This window comes from Xyrauchen texanus, chromosome 33 (assembly GCF_025860055.1).
Source record: "Xyrauchen texanus isolate HMW12.3.18 chromosome 33, RBS_HiC_50CHRs, whole genome shotgun sequence".
Lineage (NCBI taxonomy): Eukaryota > Metazoa > Chordata > Actinopteri > Cypriniformes > Catostomidae > Xyrauchen > Xyrauchen texanus.
The window spans coordinates 31,900,053-31,919,902 of NC_068308.1; the positions used below are offsets into that span (position 1 = coordinate 31,900,053).

Below are 19,850 nucleotides of genomic sequence, written 5' to 3' on the forward strand. Positions count from 1 at the left end.
TCACACGGAATGAGTCAAATAAAATGTTTACTCTTGACACAGTGAAAGGATGCTAAACATCTTGGCCTTTAATTGAAATAGATGTCATTGAAAAATGTCAGTGTGTGCTTTGCGTGGTGGGAAGCTGTTATCTGTTTTTAGCTAAAGATGTCATGTCAGTCTCGGCTCTGTCTCTGTCAGTTGGTGTCTTGACTGCAGGATGCACACTGAGATGCAATGATGACATCAGTTCTAAAGCAGTGCCCCCAGCTGCTGTAACCAAAAGGGTCTGCCATCTTTGGAAGTATAGAGTGTCTTACAAACTGCCAGTGCAGTCAGAGGGGCCAAACAGCCGGCAGCTTGAGAGAAGTTATTTTTATTTCACCCTCTCTCTCTTTCTCTCACCGGCCCTCCTCCGGGTCCCTGAAATTCCATCAAAGAACTCTTGGGATTATTGGAATTCTGGGCAAAGTGTGTGAGTGGTATTGTGAAGGACTAGAAGTGGCTTACTTGGATCTCTGGACTGCAGACATGTTGACCTCCTGGTTAGACTACCACCAGTAGAGAAAATTCAGACATGAACTGGGGTTGATAAAGTTCATATTACACTATAGTGGGAAACTCTGTGGCAATTGTCCCTGCATGGATTCACACAGCATTCGGTCACCTGAGCCTGAGAATTTAGCATTGTTTTTTTCCTATCTATATTGAAGGCTTTTGCGAGCATGTTTGACATACCTGAGCACATGTGCTTTTCATTTCTCTTGAAGGCTGAGATCAGCTAAAAAGATGGGTGAATAGATTTGTGTGTTCTTCAGTTGTTCAACCATGTTGAGTCAACTGAAATCCACTTGGCCGTTATACATTAATTGTAATAATCAAACAATATAAAATGGAATTGTTGCGAAACCAGCTGTCCAAATATTGCCTTAGGAAGTTGACACAGTTTTCTCTCCACAATTGTTGAACAAAACCTTTGTTTTCTGCTAGTTCTGAATGATTATGTAATCTATTGATCTTTTTTTGGCTTTTCTCATTCTCTGAGTCTCCATATGCAAGCACTTGCACATGTGCTGGTATCGTGTTGTACTGAGCTTTACTGCCATGGGAACAGTGTTTTTTTTTTTTGTTTTTTTGTCAGCCCTGGTTTTGGACTTTAGGGCTGGGAAATATAGCAAAGTTTGTTTATGTAAAAATCAGTCAATTAAAAATATTAGGCTATGTGTCTACTAACTAAAACAAAGTAAAACATCTGGGACATGTTTTGTACACTTTTTTTTTTTTTTTTTTTTTTTGTACGCAAGAAGTATATTATAATTTTAATTTAGATCTGCCAAAAATGCAAAACTTATATTTGAATCAGAGTTTTGAATCAGTTCATTGAAACGGACAGTTTTATGTGATTTTAGGGAAAAAATTCTCAGACATTTTTGCTACTGAAGTTTAAAGCTGAAATATTGTGATTGACCGATATACCGCAGAGGTCGATGAATCTGCTGATGCATTTTCCCATTTGGCCGATTAGTTTAAGCTGCGAGGTTGCTGCGTGAGATGCTAGCATGTGAAGGAGCCGTTGGAGGCATGTAAACAACCAATCACAGTTTGTTTTGTTACGTGCCATCGTTTTTGCTACAATAATAGACCGGCATGCAACAACAACTCATTTAAACGGTCTGCATATCAAAGCTACGACAGACACGTATGAGCTCATAATGTTAAACTCTGCTCACCTGTTTCATTCTCCCTCTCTCTCCTCAAAGTTTCCTGTTACTATTAACTGTCTTGGCTAAGATATCACAAATTTTGTATCACAATAACGACAAAGATCATGATATAGTTAAATATATTATAATACCTACTTTTGAAAAATCCAGTCATTTAATTAAATACTTTATAAATAAGAACTACTTCCTCTTAGATCATTTTCTCTTTATTTGGATCTTTACAAACATATTCAGAGTAAAAAAAAATTAAATAAACACATTTGGTCTTAATCAAAAAGTGGTAATCAACCTTACCACAATGCTACATTTCACATTTCAGTCTGATGTTGTTGATTACTATCATTATTATAAAACTTTCCTCAAGAAACGTGACATCTTCTGGAAGCAATGCATCAAAGGAAATTATTCATGAGTAAAAAAAAATATAAATCTTATCCTTGATAAAAAAAAAACACAAAAAACCACTTCATTAAGCTTTAAGTAATCTCTGTTGAGAATACGTGAATATCTGAATGCAATGCCGGTTTGTTTTGTAATATCTAACATTCAAACTGAATTTTATTAAGGGCGATGATGTGTAACAATCCACATGTCAGATGACACAATTTTTGGCACATGACACGTTGTTTAGCTGTTTTCCTCATAAGTGTTGATTAGAATGTCAGGCTTTCTCACTATTTGAGCGCTTTAAGGTAAAACACTCAACTCAGTTCAAATGGGTCACTCAAGTTTTGAAGTTGTGCTGCGATATTGAGAAACCAGATTGAGTATCGCCAGAGATCACACACTCTGCAATCTCCTGTCTGTGGAGCACAAACTGGAAACCTGTTGGAGTGAACTTGCGTGCGACAATCCCGTATTACATAGCTGCGTGTGTGAGATGAGAAGCATATTTCGATCGTGAGAAGAATTTAATTGAATTTGCTTTGGCGGCCTGAAATTTCACTTATGCTTCCGCTGAAAATTTGTCAAACTCGATTTCATTGTGAAGTTCTTTTGGGAACCAAAAATGGTTCTTCTATGGCATTTGTGTGGACTTTTATTTTTAAGAGTGTAAAAAGATTGAACAAGAAATGAACTTGTGTTACTGACATGAAAAAAGAAAACCCGCCACTGATTATTTTTACATTCAAATGAGCTTTGCGGTATACTTGCCGTGAATTGTCCATTGTTGCCAAAGGTTTGCTGCAGGATCACTGCTACTGGCTAAGAGCCAGATTCACATTTGTGGTGAATCACATGCTCATTTGAATGTGAAAATATTCAAGCGGCAGGTTTGCAGCAAATTTGCCATGAACTCTCGGTTTTTGTAAGGGACCTGCAAAGGGACTTTGATATTTGACCTGCATGGTAACCATTAAGGCTGCATGATAGACAACATTAATGGCGCTGTAAGCGATTTAAGATGTTCTAACATCCACGAGACGGAGACGTTTAATTAGCCACACCCCCTCTTTCCAAAACCCTGCACATCAAATATACCGTTAAGACTGATGCTGATCAGAAGAGCCCCACAGATTTTTAAACGCAACAGTAGCAAAATAGCACCATCAATGGACAACTATTATGAACTTGAATATGGTATTAATCCTCAATGATCCACTTGCAACACTATGAGAGAGTGCAAATGATTGACTGGCAGAAAGCGACTGTGGCCCAGTCACATTTTTGTTTGCTGTTTACAGAGATTAGTGCGGACACAGAGACCGGTGAGATATCTTTGTACACCTAATTCAGTGATATCTTTCAGGTGTAGGAACAGTTTCTGCAAACCATTCCATAAAAAAAAAGTTTAAAGCACCTTTAAGATTGAAATCGCAATTGGACCCTGGGGAATTACTAAACCACAAAAGGCTGCATTTTAAAATCTGTATCCGCCACTTTAGTCAGCACTGTGTGAGCGTGAGGCACCCTCTAGTGCAGTGGTTCCCAACCTTTTTATGGTACTGTACCCCCAAAACATTTTATCCTGCCTGAAGTACCCCCACAAGCGCATGTGATCGGTGTGATTTTTAGATTTGGTGTAAATTTTAGGTGATACCTGAATTTACCTGTAAATGATATTTTTACTTCCTATAACTCTTATAATATAATACTTGTCTTTGTTCAATATTTGTATGACTTTTTCACATCTTCACATGTCCAGACCAATTATACAAAAACAAAGATCACATTTTATATAATAATAATAATAATAATAATAATAATAATAATAATAATACATTTATTTTATATAGCACCTTTAAAAGTTGCTTTCTCAAAGCGCTTTACAGGCAAACATAACAACAGAGAAAAATACACACTTTAAATACAAAAATAAACTAATAAAATTAATAATCAAGTAAAAGCAATCCTAAAATAAAATGTTTTGAGAAAAGATTTAAAAGTCACTAATGTATTTGAATTCCAAAGCATAGGAAGAAAATGCTTTATCACAGAACGAAACTGTGTCTTGGGAACAACCAAGAACCAACAACTTGTTACTTAGGTGTCGTTGTAAATGGGCTGGTTTCATGCTATTATTAGAGAGCACATCCCCGCAGAGGAAACACAGCGTCTGAGGCAGTTCAGTAGGTGTGGACGTGAAACCGAAAACGACATACTGTTCATGAAATTGCCGGTACTTTGACTTATCAGCTTTTTTTTCTTTTTTCCATGGGTTCACTTGAGCTGCCACTAGCACTGCTGCTGCTTGGAACGGCGTGTTTTTTTAGCCATTGATCCATATCTAGCTAGCGTTCTACTCAAAGCTAGCCTCTCTGCCTGTTGCTGTGGTCACTCTACTGTGCGGCCACACACAGCGTGCGTCCACGGACAAGCACATTTGGCGGGAAGGACAGGGTGACCATATTATAACATGATTATAATGTTATATAATATATATATATATATTATATAATTATATTATATTATATTATATAATGTTTTGAGAATAGTCAATGGCTAAAATTTTTTTTTTTGTCTTTTGAGAATCATCCCACGTACCCCTAGGGGTACACGTACCCCCGGTTGGGAAACACTGCTCTAGTGGGTATGTGCGGTATACACCGAGCAGTGCAGCAATATTAAATGATAAATGGTTTTCATTACATTTCAATTTGCAAAGTTTTTCTAAATGATCACTTCCCAAATGTTGGCTTTATGTGCTGTACACTTAAAACGCGTCACAGATCAAAGAAATATTTAGCGATCGATCTGCGATATCATGATAAAAGGATCCGTTGATGTTTGATTCACTCATTTATAGCCTATCCATCTAGTTTGATATGAGGCACCTGCAACTGTCACATAAATAATGCTTTATTATAAAAGGAGACCGTTTTGTTAGTCAACATGCGCACAACGTTTTGCTCGTAAATACATGGTATGGGTTTCTGAAGGCTGAACTAGTGAGTGGTGGTGGCGTAGTGGGCTAAAGCACATAACTGTTAATCAGAAGGTCGATAGTTCGGCCCCACGGCCACCACCATTGTGTCCTTGAGCAAGGCACTTAACTCCAGGTTGTTCCGGGGGGGGATTGTCCCTGTAATAATTGCACTGTACTGTAAGTCGCTTTGGATAAAAAGCATCTGCCGAGTATGTAAATGTAATGTAAATGAACGCTGTTTCATCTTGACTTTAAACATGTTCTGATCGACTGTGATTTTTGTTGCATCGCACCTGGTAAGGACACAATGCTGGAGACCCATCTCTACCAACATGATCACATGGGAAGTTGGTATGTTGTTACTGATTGTTCCAGCACCCTTACATTAGCCCCATTCTGCCAAGTTACTGACAAAATCCACTGTTCGGCCAGATAACCTAGTTACTGTGTTGAATGCTGGGATAAATGTGAAATTAATCAGCAGCACTTGTTATATTTATAGTACTTGAAGTGACTGTTTTTAATGCTTGTATAATAATTTAGTCAATCAGCCTTTTCCCTATATTGCTGATCTGATGAATATGAAGAAGGCTATTGGGTGTCGACCCTAATATGTCAGCATGTGCTATTTATTTTTTCTTTCTTTATTAAGGCTTTAAACGTAGAAAATCGCTCGATTCGGTTGCTGGGGAGTGATTTGCAGTTGTGGCATTATTTTGGCAGTGTTGACTATTGATGCTCTCTGCAGGCACTGAGGCACACAATCATTTTGTGGTTTTGTACCATCACTTTAAAAGGATTTGGAGTCCTTGGTGATTTTTTGAGTGTCAGCTTTCTGTTGCTATTGATGTGTGTGTAAATGCAGGTGGGAGAGGCTCAGAGCAACTCTTTTGCAGGTGACAGTAGTGTAACAGACTATAGCCTACTACACGGCTGACATAATAAACAATTCCCTTCTAGTGCTGAGGCAGTAAATCTGTATAGCTGCTCAGAACGAGGTGTACTTTATTGTATGTGACAATATGGGAACTGTCTCTGTTTATATTTCCTGTCTGTGGGTTGTGGTGTGGTCAGGAACGTTTCGAAACCACACCTTGTGCTTGCAGGGTTTTTTTGAAGGGTGTAGTTATACTAGAATCTATGTGTGGAGCCAATAGTCATTTTTTAAACGATCTATATCTCCAGCATCCCAGGTAAAACTTGATGTGTATTGCAGTTGCACACACAAGGGTAAGAATTATCTTTCAATGCAGGGGTTGGAATTTGAATTGAACTGGCCAGGATTTTTGATTGGACAGGAAGAGGTATTTACAGAATTGCAATTAATAGAAATTGAACACAGACACAATATAGGAATTTAATTAGCCCAACGCAAAAATATTTTACAAAACATAATTGCGTTATTAATTTACTTTACGTGAGTCTGGGAAATGAAACTATTTCCAAATGAAGCGTTTTCACGCCATGGTCCATACAATTAAAGTTAATTAGAATTAAATACTATTAAAGGCATATTCCAGGTTCAATATGAGTTATGCTCAATCGACAGCATTTGTGGCATAATGTTGATTACCACAAAAGTAATTTGGACTCATCCATTCTTTAAAAAAATAACAAAATCGAGGTTGCAGTGAGGCACACCATGGAAGTGAATGGGGCCAAATTTTGGAGGGTTTAAAGGCAGAAAATCGTATAAAAGCACTTACATTGATTTTTCTGTTAAAAATGTATTTTTTGAGCTGTAAAGTTGTTTAATTCATAATTTTTATTGTTGTTTTAGGGTTTGTTGACTACATCATCATGGCAATTACGTTGTAAAATTGGCTATAGAGCTGTTCAGCCATTATATCAATTTGGAGGCGAACCCAGAACTCTTATTCGACATGCATTCGCCTCTGCATTTTCCTATGGGTTTTTATAATGGGGTTTTTGAACTTATGAGTAAAATAAGTTCTTTGGTAAATATTATTTTAGAATATGCCATACCTCAAACATGAATTTTGAAGCCTAATTGAGTAATATACTTTTTTGTTCTTTTTTTTTTTTTTTTTTAATGCACTGCGGCTTCAGAATTCATGATTATCAATTAATATTTACCACAGACCTTATTTTACTCATAAGTCCAAAAACCCAGGGAACCCATGGTGAATACTCTTCTGGGTTTTTGGACTACAAGCTGAACAGATCTATTACTTTACACAGAAAGCAAGTGATTTTATCACACTAAAATCATGTTAACACAAATATTGTTTACATTTTGTGGCTGTACTTTTGAAACCATGCGTTTTTTAATGTTTATGGACTGGCTCCATTCACCTCCATTGTAAGTGCATCATCGTAACACAGATTTTTTAAAGAAAAGTAGGGACGAGTCTAAATACATTTTTGGTAATCACTATTATGCTACAAATGCTGTTTGATTGTGCTTAATTTGTATTAAACCTGGATTATTCCCTTAATATGCAACTAGGGCAGCACAATTAATCGAAATTAAATCGAAAACGGGATATGACCTTTTGCGATTTATTAAATTGCACAGGCTGCGATTTAAATAAATAAATATTCTGCTCCCTTCAACGTTTATTTGCGCTGCTCTGTCTAGTCTATATTAAATTAGCGCATTGTTACAGTGTTTTCAGAGCGGTTCTGTGCTCCACAACTCCCTCTCGTGCTTAGAGCAACAGAAGTACTCTAAGTTCGGTTCCGTTTGCTTACGTGCGCAAAACGCTTCATTTACACTAAACTGGCGCATCCTGCGTGAAGCGTTTTTTTTTATTATTATCTTCGGTAGCAGCATCTCAGTCTCCCCAATGCACAGGTATCATAATAATATCGCAGAATACAAGATGGGGAATAATTCAAACATCTTTATTAAATGATTGCTGAGCAAACAGCATTAACAGAAACACCTGTAGACGTCTCTTCATTCTCCTTTCATTTATTTACCTCAGGAGAGAGCGTGTCCTTATTACACTCCCCGTGGAAACAAGTGAAAGCGGAACTAATATTACCAACATCCAACAAAATGAAAAGGATGGAACGTACATATAATAAATCTATATCAAATATTTAGTTACTATAACGCATTGCTAAATTAAATATAATAAAATAGTGAATAGAAATAATTAAATGAAATGGTGACAAACTAACCAAAATGTTCAGTTTTAAATTGAATTACAATTAAATACAATGAGACTTAATTTCAAGCTGAAGTTTAACTGATAACCCATTGGTATCAGTTCAAATTTAGTTTGAAATTAAGCCTCATTCTTTAGGACTATCTTATATACAGTAAGGAATAGTTTGTATGAGCCTGCTAGTTTAAGGCCTAGAATAAAGAGTAACATTTATATTTATATCTGAAAGAAATTTTGTATACTAAATTATTAAATCAATCAACATTATTTTTGACAGCAAAAACTAGGTTACAACTATGGTTTTACCAACAGGGAAATGTAGTTAACAGTGACATTGAGCAGAAAGCTCATATATGACCAGTTTTGACAGAGCTGCTGATAAAAAGTTAAATGATCAGCATCGATAGATGAGATGAAAATTGGAGATTGGTGTCGGATGTTAAAATCCTGGTTTGAGCATCCCTGATATTCAAGTTGTCTGTTTCAAAAACTAATGTTGATGATTAGTGGGCTGAGATCCTGTCACAAAATAGACAAAAACACATGGTAACATTTGGATATGAGGAAGACTTTGTTTCACTGTTTATATATTTATTTGTTTGTGGGTGAACTGAAAAAGGTCTCAGTTTGGTTCTTTTTAAGAGGGCTCAAATCTTAATACCCCAGCAGCCTTTTTGCAGTAGAAAACGTGGAAAACATTACCATTATACACTCACCTAAAGGATTATTAGGAACACCATACTAATACTGTGTTTGACCCCCTTTCGCCGTCAGAACTGCCTTAATTCTACGTGGCATTGATTCAACAAGGTGCTGAAAGCATTCTTTAGAAATGTTGGCCCATATTGATAGGATAGCATCTTGCAGTTGATGGAGATTTGTGGGATGCACATCCAGGGCACGAAGCTCCCGTTCCACCACATCCCAAAGATGCTCTATTGGGTTGAGATCTGGTGACTGTGGGGGCCATTTTAGTACAGTGAACTCATTGTCATGTTCAAGAAACCAATTTGAAATGATTCAAGCTTTGTAACATGGTGCATTATCCTGCTGGAAGTAGCCATCAGAGGATGGGTGCATGGGGCCATAAAGGGATGACATGGTCAGAAACAATGCTCAGGTAGGCCGTGGCATTTAAACAATGCCCAATTGGCACTAAGGGGCCTAAAGTGTGCCAAGAAAACATCCCCCACACCATTACACCACCACCACCAGCCTGCACAGTGGTAACAAGGCATGATGGATCCATGTTCTCATTCTGTTTACGCCAAATTCTGACTCTACCATCTGAATGTCTCAACAGAAATCGAGACTCATCAGACCAGGCAACATTTTTCCAGTCTTCAACTGTCCAATTTTGGTGAGCTCTTGCAAATTGTAGCCTCTCTTTCCTATTTGTAGTGGAGATGAGTGGTACCCGGTGGGGTCTTCTGCTGTTGTAGCCCATCCGCCTCAAGGTTGTGCGTGTTGTGGCTTCACAAATGCTTTGCTGCATACCTCGGTTGTAACGCAGTGGTTATTTCAGGCAAAGTTGCTCTTCTATCAGCTTGAATCAGTCGGCCCATTCTCCTCTGACCTCTAGCATCAACAAGGCATTTTCGCCCACAGGACTGCCGCATACTGGATGTTTTTCCCTTTTCACACCATTATTTGTAAACCCTAGAAATGGTTGTGCGTGAAAATCCCAGTAACTGAGCAGATTGTGAAATACTCAGACCGGCCCGTCTGGCACCAACAACCATGCCACGCTCAAAATTGCTTAAATCGCCTTTCTTTTCCATTCTGACATTCAGTTTGGAGTTCAGAAGATTGTCTTGACCAGGACCACACCCCTAAATGCATTGAAGCAACTGCCATGTGATTGGTTGATAAGATAATTGCATTAATGAGAAATTGAACAGGTGTTCCTAATAATCCTTTAGGTGAGTGTTATCGCAGTTCAAATCACATTCGCAATATTTTTCGAAATAATTGCAATATGACTTTTTGTCCAAATCGTGCAGCCCTATATGCAACCTATAGACACACATTGTGGAATTTCAAACATTATTATCAAATAATATTTTTTAGAAATACCCCATATGTTCTATGATAATGTGTTTATGGTTAATTCGTACTGAAAAAAATTAGCATTTTAAAAACCTACACTAAAAGCAGTTAGATGATTTTCTTTGAATTCCATTTGACTTCTACGTCCTTTAATTCAAATTACATTTGGAATTAAATTCAAATTCAGTAATCAAATTGGCATTCTCAATTAAATTCTGAAAGGTGCACACACATTGAACTCCTTCAGCACAAGTTGTACTTATTGTTTGCATTCAGCAGAGTGCAAACAGTCAGTCAGATGGGTGTGGGTGTGTTGTGGGCTGCTCATCAGGTATGTGGATTGCACCACTCAGGTGTCACTCATGATGTGTCACTTCCGTGGCAGTAGCGCCTGTTGGAGCAGCTCCCATCTGCTCCACATGGAGAGAATGCACCTGGCCCTGCTGTCTCGTCTGCCTCATTCACACGTGTACTCTCTCTCCTCACACTGTCTCTCTCTCTTGCATTTACTCAGCCAGGATCTGGAGCCTCTTGCGCTGTCTGACTGTAAGTGCTCATCCAATTGGTAATCACGGAATTCCATGGGGAACAGAAATAAAGGAAAGAGCACAATGTCTTTTGGGGCAGATTCAGAATGCCTCTCTTTTGTTCAGGCTGTCCTTTTGGTTATTTTTTAAATCTCACGAAGTATTTGTTGCAGACAGTGTTTTTTTTTATTAAAGGGGATTCTTTTTATAAGAAATTCATTGCACAAGGTGAATCAAAACATCTTGGCAGATGTTCATGTAATAATTACGCTTTTTTTCCCTTTCCCCTCAGCAGGTAAAAAGAAGCCACCTCTCCGGCTTCCAAGAGAGGCGTTTCTGAAACCACAGCCTGCACCTGCGTAAGTTTTTACATCAATTTCAGTGCATTTATTAAGTATTTGGATCATTATGCTTTTTCTTGGTGTTACTTAGAGCACATTATTATTCATTTATCAGCTTTGTGTTTCTGAGATTCAGTCTGTGTAAGTAGAATAGATTTTATAATTAAGGTTTGCATTAATAAGTGAGTCATTTACAGTATGAGAGGGGGGCACTCAATGGGATTTCTTTATTAAACAGACCCCCGAGAGACCTGGACTCCAAAGCCTGTGTTACCATTGGAGAAAAGGTACAGCTCATTGCCCTTTCATTAAAACAGAAAATATAGCTCTCTTCAATTTGTATCTTTTTGTATTTCACAACAAAAAAAAACTGTTCATATTTGTCTTTCCTTTTGTCAAGCTGTTTATCTTCTCCTTTTTCTTATGTTTTGTTTTTTTACAGATAAATCTAAAATTGTGCAAAATCTCATTCAAAATGTCCATATTTTACACACACACACACACACACACACACACACACACACACACACACACACACACATATATAGGTTTGTCAATGATAATATTATTAAAATGTTGATATTATTTTATTATAGTCTGATTTTTATTGAAATAAAACAATCATAACAAAAATGTTTTCTGCATATCAGTTATCGGACACCTAAACATTATCGGTCTTAGTCAATTTGAGTAAAAAATGGTTTGGAGTGTTTTCTGTTATGCATCATTCTGTGCATGGCAATAAAATCTTGCCTCTATGGGAAATTCCTAACAGAGATTTAAATTAAATTTTTAATTTTTTTGGTTAATGTTTAATGAGTTATAAAGCACTATGAGCAGAACATTAGATCACCTGTATGCAAAGCATTGTGGCTAGTACATTTACATTTATTCATTTGGCAGACGCTTCTCTCCAATGTGACTTACTAAATAGGAAAATATAAGCGAATCATCTTAAGGAGACCGTGGTATGACAAGTGCCAAATTACAAAGTTTCACTAGCATCAGAATTGTATTCAAAACAGATTAAAGTGCAACAAGAATGTATTTTTTTTTTTTTTAGTGACTTGTTAAGTGCTCATGGAATGTGCATTCTCCTGCAAAGGAGATTGAGATGTCACATCTTTTCAAAAGTCATATTTTGTATTGCTTTTTACATTGATGTAAGTCTCTGTACCGAGCTTTGATATGAAAGCTTGGCTCGGTTAAAGACCTGCAGGTCGTAAAAAATGGCCCAGTGCACATTACTGCCCTTTTGAATACAACTGATTGTAGGCAGCCTGGAATGCACTTTACTGCCTCTCAGGCTGTATAAATATTTATTTTAAACTCTGCAAATAAGTGGAATTTTCCATTGGCAAAGATGATGGTCTTTTGTCTTGGAACCAACCCTGAAGATTAAGTAACTTCAGTGGTTGTTCTTTGATAAAGTCTGGTGGAGTACTTTTGTGAGGAGCCTGATTTGTGACCTTTTATCCTTGTTTCCATTTATCTCCCATACTCTGTTCATCAGAGTATCGTCACACAGTAAAATAGTTCATTGTTGCCATATATAATACCTTTAACGTATGTGTTTGTGTTTGTTCTGAGCAGAACTTTGTGGTGAAAGCAGATGATTTGGAGCAGATTGGGGAGTTGGGACGAGGGGCTTATGGAGTGGTGGACAAGATGAGACACGTCCCCAGTGGCCTGATAATGGCAGTAAAGGTTCGTTTATAAAGGCCCACACTACACCCCCCAACAGGCAAACTAAGAAGTTAACTTTGGAAAATTCACTAGAAGTTGACCAGTATTTTCTATTTTCTCAACTACATTTTATGTTCAATTCAATGTTTTGAATTTACATTTGATGATTTACGGTTCACATCAGCATTTAATGTTCTATGCTGTTTAATAACTCCACAAAGAGCCAAAAGAGGCTTAACATCTGTACAAAATACCTTCTAAAAGCATAGTTCTTTTATTAAATGGTGGCAACCACAATATAATAAAAGACACTCAATGGGCCTACGTCATAAAACTTTAAACAAATGTGTGTTTAAATGCTATCTTGCATAAATTGTCCCATTAAATTGAATGGGACAATTTACATAAGAATCATTTTACTGCCAAAAAACAGCTGAAACTAACGATTTATTCACACATTTATTGAATAAGGCCCAGTGTGTTGACCAAATTACTTCAATGATAGGCTATATTAATATTGTCATAGTAAACTACTCTTCCACAAAGTAATATAGTTCTTTAGCTTAAAGTAATATTCTGGGATTTAATACAAGTTATGCCCAACCGACAGCATTTGTGGCGTAATGTTGATTACCACAAAGAATAATTTAGACTTGAATGGGGACAATCTGTAAACGCTAAGAACGCTGTAACAACGCTAAGCTCTTGTGGCTGTGTTAAAATTACAGCCGCAAGATGTAAACAATATGCGTGTTAATATTATTTTAGTGTGATTAGATGACTTGCGATTAGATCGCTTGCTACCTTTTTTAAAGTTATATCCAATTTTAAAAACATTTTTGCCATGACGACGGAACGCCGTAAATCCTGAAACGACAAATTTTAAAAGAAGAATTAATGTAAATGTTTATATAAAATTATAAGCTTCACATTTATGCCTTTAAACCCTCCAAAAATGTCCACCATTTACTTCCATTATAAGTGCCTCACTGAAACCTTGATTTGTGCTGTTTTTAATTAAAAAATAGTTTTTTGTGGTAATCAATATTTTGTCTGAAATGCTGTTGATTAAGCTTAACTTATATTAAACCCGGAATATCCCTTTAAATGTAGGCTGTTTACAGCTGCCAGGCCATGTTGCAACTTGGTGCATATAGAATAATAATAATAATAATATAGAATGTGTAGATACAGGTCCGCGTCTCTTGGCAGTTTAACACATCTTTGAATGCAGCTCAAGAACGTTTTCAATAATGTCGTTTATACCAGTATTAAATAAACAAAATGTTAGTCATAGGCATAACTTTTTTGGATATCCCAAAAATGCTATGCAAAATTGCATGCATTAATTTACAATATATTGCTGGTTGTGCTGACACGTGTGCTTTTCCTGTAGCGGATCCGGGCCACAGTAAACACACAGGAGCAGAAACGACTGCTAATGGATCTGGACATCTCAATGAGAACAGTAGACTGCTTTTTCACTGTTACCTTCTATGGGGCTCTCTTCAGAGAGGTACAAGCTCACTTCCAGTAAACCACTGCACACAGAAAAAAAAAAAAAAAAAAAGACATTTGATGAGATGCATTTGTTGCTTTGTGCATGTGATGATATCAAACCTGATTTTATCAGTCGTCTTCTTTACTAAGTCTTTGGCTATATTTTGATATCACAACACAAAATATTGCTGAGGACAGAGTGTTAGAAAAGTTCCACAGGAAGTCCTACAATGGGAATGTTTTTAGTCATTTCCTGCTGTCTCATTTGTATGAGAGGTTGTTATTATTTCTCACTCTCTAACCTGATTGGCTGGTTCTGTTGTCAGGGTGACGTGTGGATCTGCATGGAGCTGATGGACACCTCTCTGGATAAGTTCTATAAGCAGGTGCATGAGATGGGTATGACCATTCCAGAGGACATCCTTGGCAAGATCGCAGTCTCTGTAAGTACCGCCCCATTAACTGTGGTCTTCACCAATCTCTGATTGGCCAGCAGAGTTGCTCTTTGATCTGTGGGTCTGACATTGTGTGAGATTTATTAAGATATTTATGTACGTTTATATTACACATCATTGATAATTTACACTTTGTCATAACTAGCTGTGACAAACAACAGGCACCAGGTCATTTTGTCCATCTGTTTCTTTATTTGTATAGCTGCAGCGTTGTGCTGGGTAGCATTGCCCACAGGGAAATCTCATTGGTCCAAATTCTTTACATAATTGCAAATTGAACATCAAATGTTCTGATTGACTGTGATTGTGTCACGTAACGCAACAGTTCCACATTCATTTAGGACAAACAAGTTAATGCAACTTGTTAGGACATGGTATTAGATTTAAAATATGATTATTGTGAGGAATTAATGTATGCATGCATTAGGACAAGGCCCTCATCAAACATCATCATGTCTTTTTCTTAAAATGTTAAAATGCTAAAATGCTACGCATTTAATGGAGAAGCAAGTCACTTATATTCTCCATCTTTTCCATTAACTTCATGGAGAGGAAATCTTGGCTGCGGTAAAATGATATGATTTGATCTGATTACAGCCGTAAAATCTCTCAACACTTTCATACAGATTTAATTCTTAATTTGTTTAATGCTTTGCATGCCCAGTACCTGAACAAATTAGATCAATTTTAACGATACATAACTCCCGAGCCCCTGGAGTTGTGTAATGAGCCTGATGTTTTATTTTCCCATTGCAGATCGTGAAAGCATTGGAGCATCTCCACAGCAACCTGCAAGTGATACACAGAGGTGAGATGCAACTGACACGTGCACTTTGCTCAAAGTTTGAATATGATTTCTGGACTGCAAGTGGTCCAAAATAATGGTTGAACAGTGATTATAAACTCCTGTTGCCTTTTCCTCACAGTGACCTAATGAGAGAGAGATGTCATGTTCAGAATAGAACATTAGTTTACTAGCTGAAAACTGTGCAGTATTTTTTTTAAAGGGATAGTTCACCCAAAGATAAACATTCTCTCATCATTTACTCACCCTCATGCCATCCTTGATGTGTATGACTTTCTTTCTTCTGCATAACACAAAGAAAGATTTTTACAAGTACGTTTAAGCTCTGTAGGTCCATACTATGCAAGTGGATGGTGACTAGACCTTTCAAGCTCCAAAAATCACATAAAAGCAGCATAAAAGTAATCCAGTGGTATATATGTATCTTCTGAAGCGATGTAATTTCTGTGGGTTAGAAGCAGATATGTATTTCAATCCTTTTTTCTATAAATCTCCACTTTCACTTTCAGAATGTGAAAGTGAATGTGGAGATTTATTATAAAAATCACTTAAATATTGATCTGTTTCACACTCACACATTATATCGCTTCTGAAGTCATAGCTTTAACATCTGGAGTCTTGTGGCTTACTTTTATGTATATCTGAGCATGCGTAGAGCACTAGGAAGTGAAATTAAGCTTGAAATCATGATCATGGCAAGTTCTCACCCAAAATCGATTGGATCGTTTTAGGTTACGATTAAGTTAAGGATGAGTTAAAGGTTTTACTTTTATGATGCCATTAAGTGCTTTTTGGAGCTTGAAAGATCTGGCCACGATTCACATGTATTGTATGGACCTACAAAGCTGAGCTATTCTTCTAATAATCTTTGTGTTCTGCAGAAGAAAGTCCATGACCTCATTACATTGCATGTTATTGCCCTCCACTTATCTTGAACATAAAAATGCTTATTTTCTATTTTATTTTCCATCTTTCTGTTTGGCAGTCTGATTAAACAATGAGTCAAAAGAGAGATGTAAAACAATTGCAGATGCAATTACTTCCAGTTTATTCATTACACTGGAAACTGGAGGTCAAGTTGCATTGTGGGAAACAGTATTCTGTGCAGTGTAATCGCAGTCTGTTGTATACAGAACATTTTGCCAAATTAAGTTGTTGGTCATTCAATATGTGCAGAACATTTGCATACTATGCACATTATACATAGTATACACTGCTGCAACAGTAAGAATAGTATTGTAGTGTGCTATTCTGAACAAAGCCAGACACTATGTATTTGCTTAGGATGGTGCCAGCACATCATTAACTTTTTTGTTTTGTTGATAGCATAGTAGAAAGACAGATTAGGAGAAGGGGGGAATAAGATCGGGACCTGATGCGACCTATCTGGAGTTGTTAGACCACTGAGTTAACAACATAATTTCCTTTTTTTAACTGCATTTTCTCTTTGTCTCTTTGCATCAATCCAGATGTGAAACCCTCTAATGTCCTGATAAACATGCAGGGCCAGGTGAAAATGTGTGATTTTGGCATCAGCGGGTACCTGGTGGATTCGGTGGCAAAGACCATGGATGCTGGCTGTAAACCTTACATGGCGGTAAGTCTGATATCTTCATGGGCAATTAATATCCTCAAGATTTGAATTAGTTCATAGAATGCATTTAACTTCCATACCGTGACATAATTCCGAAAGAAACAGGGTTTTCAGTAGAAACTGGTGGCCATATGTCCATCAGGATGGGATTGGACCGTAAAAATGGGCATTAACCAGATATTTACCATTGAGGGGTACCAAATGTAAAACTTACATTTTTTTTTTTTGCCATATTTATCGAATTCATATCACCCCAGGTGTCTATGGTGGTTATGGCCCTGCCCCATGCAGCCTTTGCTATATCAACAGAGAAGTCATTTCTAGAGGAAGAGAAAGTTATACGTTGATGACAGGTTATGAAACATTTGCTTAGAATAATTTAAGAACCACAGTAGGGCTTGACTGCCCGATGGCCCGGGGCTAGTATGAGTAAGATTTGGGCCAGTTGCTAGAACTGTCACTTGCCCGATCGGGTTAGTGCTGCATTTATAACATTAGTGCAAGCAAACAACAAGCGAGAGAGTCAAATAATTATACGGAGCGAACCAAGTCTTCTAACCAAGAAGCGAGCACGAGTATATTTATCTTGCAAAGACATGCAAATGCGCCAAGGCACAGTCGTGTGCACACACACATGATCCTGCAGACACCATATGCACTCTCCTAGCTCTGTCCTCGCTCTTTTCCAAGTGTCTAAGCAGCAGCTATTACCAATGTGTAGAAAATGGCAGGAAAAAAACCCACTTAATGAATTTCGTAGTGGGATTTAACATCTTGAGCAACATTTTACGTATCCCCACACATTCTGTGTTCACAGTCCGTGAAATCCCCACATTTTTCATTTTTACATGTTGCTGAAAATTAGAAATCCAAACATTGGAACAAGAAATCAACAGTTTCTATCTATAGGACTGAAAATCCATGTCTCTGTGCATAATGTCTCATCATCATCTCTCTGTGCAGCATAGTCTGTTTAACATGCATGTGTTCTCTTAAAGGGACAGAGCACTAGGTTTATTCCCACTGTAAAAAAACAAACACATTTTTTCGAATTAATTTGCCTTTAGAGATGAAGCGCCGAATTAGATGTAATAAACTTAGTTAAACCCCAGTTATACACGTGTCTGGAAATCACGAGCTGCTCAATATGTAAAAAATAATGAAATTATTTCGACATGATAATGCCGTTTGTATTCAGTTATTGTATGTAATAAGAAATATTTATCTTTGGACATATTTTTTAAAGCCGTGATGGTTAAACGGCTATTTGTCATGTTTTTGTTTGGGCCTGTGAAAATTTTGGAGGGCCAGTAAAAATCTGATGCACAGGCCCAACTGGGCCAGCAGAAAAAAATTATTTGCATTGAACCCTGAACAGTAAAGAACATTTGTTAGTTAAATCAGGTCCATTTTAATTTGATGTCGTAACATATTATGAACATTTAGCATTTGTGAATTTGTCGGAAAAAGTTTTTTATTAAGAGCGAGTAAACAGTTTTGACAGCCTGCAACCATATTTAAAGCACAGTACTGCACACCGTCATTTCAAAAGTTGAGACAACGAGTCATTGATAAAGTCAATGGGGCTTTAAAGAATTCTCCACACACTCCCTTAAAATGACTAAAACGGCTGTGTATAAATGTGTGGTTAGTGAAAGGCAGACCTCTTGAAAAGTAGATGTGTGTGCAAAAGTGACTTTTTAGTGTGCATTTCACATCTCTCACTGGCTTGTTTGTCTGCGTACCTCTCTTTGTTGTACCATACATCGTATTTTATCAATAATTTTCTCTTTCTCATTTACAGCCTGAGAGAATCAACCCAGAGACCAATCAGAAAGGCTACAATGTAAAGTCTGATATCTGGAGTTTAGGAATCACAATGGTAGGTCTGAGCGACGTTACATACTTTTTACGAAAATTTTTACGTTTATTTCTTAAAGCTGAAGTCAAGTGTAACCAAAAGGTATGGCAAAACACGTAAACTTTAAATAATAGCATTTCTAGTAACCTTTTTATTAATGATATTAATAAGCAATCTTACCTTTTGTAGGGCTGGGCGATTAATACAATTTTATTTTCAATTATGATTTTCACTTCCAACAATTATGAAAACAAGATAATCGAGAGAAAATTATTGTGCCGCATACCGTTTCACAATTAAACACCCCGGTTTTATTTATTTTTTTTAAAGCATCCTTTATTAAAGTTAAAATGACAAGGAAGCGGTTTATGAAAATAAGCTCTGTGCGGTCAGCCCCACATCTATGATTTGCTTGAAGTGACCGCGAAGAGATTGAATTTTCTCCCGGCTGATGCACACTCTGGCATGGGGATGCTTGTCACTCTAGTGCGTTTGCTGCAGCTAGATTATAACGTAGTGAATCATAATATATGTGTCACGTTCACTGTGTAAATCTTATTATGGAGAAAATACGCAGTTCTATTAAGAAAAAAAAATATATATATATATATATATATATATATATATATATATATATATATATATATATATATATATATATATATATATATTTTTTTTTTTTAGTTAAAGATGGATCGAAGTGAACATAGGTGAGCGAGTGTAGTCTTAGCCTATTATACACTGGAACAAAATGTGTTTTCAGTCTTTTTTTTTTTTTTTTTGACTTGTTTTCCAAAATAACTTCTAAAACTCCTTTTAAAGATC

General features: G+C 36.9%; 1 protein-coding gene across 3 annotated transcripts in view; it reads left to right on the forward strand.

The window, feature by feature from the left end:
• The window catches only part of LOC127627261 (dual specificity mitogen-activated protein kinase kinase 6), a 41,675-nt gene that overhangs the window by 11,603 nt on the left and 10,222 nt on the right, over positions 1-19,850 (forward strand). For 2 of the 3 annotated variants that reach the window (XM_052103603.1, XM_052103604.1), the window contains exons 2-9: positions 11,076-11,142; positions 11,363-11,411; positions 12,718-12,831; positions 14,207-14,326; positions 14,637-14,753; positions 15,522-15,573; positions 17,040-17,167; positions 18,969-19,046. In XM_052103603.1, the coding sequence (XP_051959563.1) occupies positions 11,076-11,142; positions 11,363-11,411; positions 12,718-12,831; positions 14,207-14,326; positions 14,637-14,753; positions 15,522-15,573; positions 17,040-17,167; positions 18,969-19,046 (725 nt within the window). Of the gene's footprint in view, positions 1-10,603; positions 10,803-11,075; positions 11,143-11,362; positions 11,412-12,717; positions 12,832-14,206; positions 14,327-14,636; positions 14,754-15,521; positions 15,574-17,039; positions 17,168-18,968; positions 19,047-19,850 lie in introns of those variants that run through there. The other variant, XM_052103601.1, reaches the window with a different exon arrangement.